General features: G+C 43.1%; 1 protein-coding gene across 3 annotated transcripts in view; it reads right to left on the reverse strand.

Moving 5' to 3' along the window:
- The window catches only part of Dnajc6 (DnaJ heat shock protein family (Hsp40) member C6), a 178,655-nt gene that overhangs the window by 44,233 nt on the left and 128,422 nt on the right, over positions 1-6,000 (reverse strand). For all 3 annotated transcript variants that reach the window (XM_008831060.3, XM_008831061.3, XM_008831059.3), the window contains one exon: positions 2,503-2,625. In XM_008831060.3, the coding sequence (XP_008829282.1) occupies positions 2,503-2,625 (123 nt within the window). The remainder of the gene's footprint in view (positions 1-2,502; positions 2,626-6,000) is intronic.

Below are 6,000 nucleotides of genomic sequence, written 5' to 3' on the forward strand. Positions count from 1 at the left end.
TTAGTCAACTTGACTTGCCTTGCTACATGTGTTCAGTTGATCTGGTGCTGCACTGACATGAACCCATGTGGACTTCCTTTTTCTAAGACTTGTTTTTTTTTTTTTTAATATTTTATTACATTTTAATTTTATGAGTATGAGTATACTGCCAGCATGTATCGATAAGTGTACACGTGTCATGCAATGCCTATGGAGATCAGAAGAAGGCATCAAGTCCCCTAGAAATGGAGTGATAGATGGTTGTTAGCCTGGATTGTGAGAGTTGGGAACAAAACCCAGGTCTTCCGCAAGAGCAGCCAGTGTTCCTAATCCCTAAGCTATCTCTCCGGCCCTCATCTAAGACTTTTGTTACATGCACAGTCATTACAGTGCCATCAGACTCATTAGGCCCATAATCCTGCAGTATCAACATGTCCATCTTTTTTTTAATTGTATGTGTATGCGCGTTTTGCCTGCATGTAGTTGCAATACCCACAGAGGCCAGAAGAGAGTGTCGGGTCCCCCTGGAACTAAAGTTATGGACAGCTGTTGATCACTAATGGAATCAAATGTGGGTCCTCTGGAAGAGCAGCCAGTGCTCTTAACCACTAAGCCATCTCTCCAGTCCCAACCCTGTTTATCTTTAAAGGGAAATCCTCTACTTACCTGGCACCTCTTCTTCCTGTTTCCTTATAGAAAACAAGGAATCCATAACTGCATCTCCCTGTTCTCTCAGCAATTTGTCACAGAATTTAAGTATTGAGAATGGGCTAATGTTAAGCACTGTGAGGCTGCCTGCGACCTCACTACCTGTCAACTTTATCAGTTATCCCTGCTAGCTTGAGGGTGCAGCTTCTGGAAGAGGTGCTGGATTGTTGTTCAAGGCTTTCACAAGGGTGGTGGCTGGGCCTGCACCTCTGGCAGGCACTTGGTAGGGGCCTTTTGGTATTCATGGGGTTTCAGCATGATCACGTGGATGGGACACTTGGAGTCTGCAGCTGCTCCCAAGTTCATCTTAGAGGGGATACAGACAGGGTAAGTTCTAGTCCTCAAATGTAACTGCAATGTGGCCATACACTACAATCGACAAGGTGTCATCTGCCAAAACCACGATCCTTCTCTCACCCTGTTGAGAAATTTCTGAACCTCCTTCACTCTGTGCCAAATCTGCTTCCGCTTCAGGGTTTTCTTGATGAACTTATAGAGCTTACGCATGAGGAGCAGCAAGCTAGGCATGATGTAGTTCAGGTTGACCACCGGCTGGTGGTCAGTGAGGCCTTGGCTGGTGCCTCAGGTCCTTCTGGGTCCCCAACAGAGTCCCTATATGAATCCTCTCCCCCTTGGGTTTTTATTCTTTATGACTGCATAGTGAAAGCTGGGAGCATTTAGCCTCTCCAAACTTTTAGAAAAAAATAAAGTGAGAATCACTTAAGGCTGTCAGTCCCTAAAAGTAATCTGTTGGTTGTGTACTCTGCTGCCATCCTAAAGGAAAGCCCTGCAGCCTTTGATGTTTATTAAAGGCTTACAGAGACCAAGTGTTTTGCCTTGATGCCAAACATTTGGGAGTCAAAGCAGAAAGGTAAAAAAGTTCAGCCATCTTCCTTGCTTCCTGGCTCTCACGGCAAAGAAAAGGCAGCTAGTAGCCTCACAGCAAAACAACAAAAATGACTGTGAAGCTTCTAGAAGCAATGGACCATTCCCAGTGCTCACGCTCAGACTCCATGTTTTTGCGAACACAGCCACTTACTCAGACCTTTTGTGTCTTAGTAAGAAGGAAGTTCCTTCCTGTAAGAGACAGACCAGTGGAAAATGGGTAAGGGAAGAGCTTGGGGTGGTGCCATGTATATAAATGCCACGGGTGACATTTAGATGCACAGTGGGAATGTCTGTGTTGTGAAAAACACTGAAGGGTCAGATTTTGCTGGAAGTTCAGTTTTAAGGGCTATGTAAGAGGCTGAGAGGAAGGAGAAAAGGGCTCTAGGAAGCCAAGCCAGAAAACCCATCAGCCCCACCGGAAAGTGCTCACAAGGGTATACATGCCACTTCCTCTTATTTTTACTCAAACACAAATAGTAAGAAAAAATAAATGTGTTTGTTGATTCGTTTATTTATTACAAAACTCAGTGCATTTTTACCTGCATGCCCACAACTTTTTCTACCTCTTTAATACTTGGCACGTTTTAGATTCCCTGCGTTATATGGGCTATGAACACAGATGCCTCTCTAACACTTACTAAGCTTTAAGTCAAGAATAAAATCAGGTACTTGGCACAAATGTGTAATCCTAGCAATGAGAAGGCTGAGGTGGGTGGATTTTCATGAGTTCAGGGCCTGCCTGGGCTACATAGTGAGAACCTGTCTCCAAACAAAACAAAACAAAACCCCGCCAAGAATCATAAATCCTCCCCTTGTTTTCAATCCCCTGGCATTCCTTCACCTATAAGTAGAGGTTCAGTGAACACTGTTGAGCTCAGATGTTATCTGTCCAAACCATCACCACCAGCAGAAGGAAAGGTCGCTCACCAAACAGTGGACAACACAGACGTTTTTCGGATTCTGCAGCAGCCAGTTGTACATATTCCGACAGACAGCAAAGAGGTTGTGCAGACTAGGGGCCTGCCTGAGGGGCCAGCTGCACTCTGAGACCTAAGGGAAGAAAGAGAAAGGGAATAAATCCTCCCAGCAACTTCATGAATCTCTGCAAGCGGTGTCGTGTCTCCTTTAGATATATGGAGCAAGGCCTAAACACAGGAAGAGGAGCTTAATACACTGATTTGTTGAGATCTCCATAAACATGTACCACACCGAGCTTCTGCAAGTGGTACAGTGTCTCCTTTTGACAGACAGGCAGAGTCGGGAACAAGGTCTAAATGTAGGAAGAGTTGAAGCTTAATACAGTAATTTTTGTAAGACGAGGGTCTCTGTACATAGCCCGGGATGGCCTTGAATTCACAATCCTTCTGCCTCAATCCTGAGCCTCTAGAGTACTGGGATTACAGGAAATCTCTGACTTAATACAGTAACTTTTTAAATTAAAGAATTCTGTGGGATCCTGGGAGCAAAATGGCTAGCTAAGACTAGCTGAATTGGTGAGCCCCAGGTTCAGCTAAGAACCCTGACTTGATAAAGTAGAGAGTGATCAAAATAGTCTCTCAACATCAACTTTGAGCCTACACACACACACACACACACACACACACACAAACACATAGATACATGCATTCATACCCCCCCCACCATCACGCACATGTGTGCACATCAAAAAGAAAGTGGGAGGATATTTGAGGAGACTCACTCTGGGATCTGCACTTTCCAAAGATCTCTCACAGTGTTTTGTAGAAAATTACAAGATCAAGACAGAAGGACCAGTCAGGAGGCTGGTGAGGTGGTAGGAGGCAAAGGAAGAGCTGTTGATAGCTTTGTCTAGTTAAGTGGTCATGGGATGCAAATATTCTGGGTGACTCGAGAATAAAAGTGGTCTTGGTGACCACTCACGTGGTGGTGAGTGCATTAGAGATATACTTAAAAGAGAATGGTGACAGGGGTCAACGGTAGGATAACACCCATGTATCTAGCTTGAATGGCCAGAAACAAGTGTCATTCACTGAAATGGACTCCTAGAGAAAGAAGTTTCATGGGGATGCCATCACTATGGGGAGTTGCGCGGTACAGACAGCCCCAGCCTAAGAAAACCTCAAGCACCTCAAATTCCCTTTGCTCCACATTGGAAAAGGAGGCAGGAGGAATCTCATCCGTTGACCTTTTTCCTCTCACTAAATAACAATCTGGTGATAAGAAATAGCAAAATATAATATAAAAACAATCAAAATATAAATGGGGAACTAGCTGTGATTTCTGCACACTGACCTCAGAAAGCAAAGATAGGAATTTCCTTCTCTAGGTCTGCCAAGGCAGCCAGCTCTTTTTGGTTGATCCATAGCCATTTTTTCTATGACTGTGGGATAAAAGTGACCTTCCAGGTTACCTATATTTCTATACACTTGGGACTAACAGGTGCTGCATATTAAACAAAGTGTGTGACAAGCTTAACACAACTACTAAAGGATCCATGAGGTGCTGGCTCAGACCTGTCAGGTTAGACTCCACAGTGGCTTGTCCCTTTTAACCAACACGATTCAGGGCTGTGTTGAATCCATTGTTAAGTCCTCAAGTAGATTCCCCACTAGTGTTTTTTCAAAGAATAGACATGGCTTTCTGAATTAAAGAGTTGAAAAATTAAGATGGTAAATTTTGCTGTCAGAAGAAAAGTGCAGCTTTTACAAGCTGCTTCCTGTCTTCTGTGTGTCTCCTCCCTTAATAACTTCTATTAGCCCTTCAAAACTCAAACTCATCTTTGTACCTATGTCCTGGTCTGTTTTCATCCATCATAGTTTTTTGTCATTTCCTCTTTTGTCTTTTTTTTGGTAAAACAGGATGGTTAAAGACAGGACAGGTTTCCACATTGGAGTTGCCACTAACTACTTGTACTGACTTACCCAAGTTTCATTTCTCTTGGGTGCTAAGTGCAAGTGAGTATTATAGGATTGTTGTGGGAATTAAGTCTTGTTTTTGCCAAGCTGCACTGATTGGCTGTTTCTGTCTCCCTCTATGGCTAATGAGTTCTGTGAGAAAAGAAAGTATTACTGCTTCCTTTTTGTGACGTCACTGTTCAATGTCTAGCTTGCTCTTGGGGAGAAAGGTGCAAATGAATAGACAAAGAAAGGAATGAACCCCATTTGGTGATCTGTTTTGTAATAGGATTTGTCTACATGTATAATATCTTTAAGATTAGTTTTATTCTTATTTATGAGTATGTGCATATGTCTGTGTGCATGTATGCACATGTGGGTGTGGGTACCCACAGAAGCCAGAAAAGGGCATTGGACATGCTGGAGCTGGAGTTATAGGTGGTTGTGAGGCATCCAGCATGGATGCTGGGAATTGAACTCTGGTCCTCTGCAGGAGCAGCAGAGCTCTTAACTGCAGAGCCATCTCTCCAGCCCCAACATGTATAATATCTCAAGGAAAGGACGGGTGAATCAAAAATGTTGGGATGTTTTTTAGACTACAACAGAGTGAAAGTAAAAGAATCTATTTTCCCAGGTAATATTTTTAAAGCTTTTAAAAACTGTGTGCTACCCACCCACATACCAACCATCAATATTTTAAATGAGTCTCAGCTAAAAGCTAGCTAAATTGTTCTTAGCACAATAGGCTAACAGCCCTAGAATCATTAAATCAATCAAGTAAATAATATTAATTTAAAGTGCTCCATAATTATATCTTTACTTGATATATAATTATATCCTACTAAGCAAACACATTATTAGAATTTTTTAAAAGCATGTACTCTGTCTAAAGGAGGAAAAACATTAAAGCACAACACCCTCCTCCAAATTATGAATTTTATTAGTGCCAGCTCCTTCTGCAATCTTCTGGGGAGCCACAGTCCACACACTAAGCCTGATCCCAGGTGGTTTGACACTGGAGAATGCCATTTTTCAGCCTGAATGCTCCTGTAGTCACGGAGCATCAGAAAACACCATGCCAATTACAAGGCTGTCAAGATACCACCCAACGGAAGAGGCCAAAACAGCAGCAGAGCTGGGACTGGTACATCCCATCTGCATCTCTCCCTTGGTGGCATGCTAAGCACAGGAGCCAAAGGGTCATCAGAGTCAGACCAGAGCATCCTAGCTAGTGTTATGGAAAACAGAAGTGGTTCAGTGACTACTTGTGACATTCTACTATTACTAACATTAATCTTAGTTGCCAATTGCTGAGTCCTGATTCCAAGTCATACACTGCTAACAAAATATATTTCTTACAATAAGTCCATGGGGGAGGGACTAAGAGCATTTTTGCAGGCTGGAGATATAGTTCAATTGGTAAAGAGCTTGCTTTGCATGCATGAAGTTCCAGATTCATAACCAGCACAAAAAAGGAAAAAAGGAAGGGAGGGAAGGAAGGAAGGAAGGAAGGAAGGAAGGGAGGGAGGGAGGGAGGGAGGAAGGGAGGGAG

The sequence above is a fragment of the Nannospalax galili genome, unplaced genomic scaffold, assembly GCF_000622305.1.
Source record: "Nannospalax galili isolate Female #2095 unplaced genomic scaffold, S.galili_v1.0 scaffold553, whole genome shotgun sequence".
NCBI lineage: Eukaryota > Metazoa > Chordata > Mammalia > Rodentia > Spalacidae > Nannospalax > Nannospalax galili.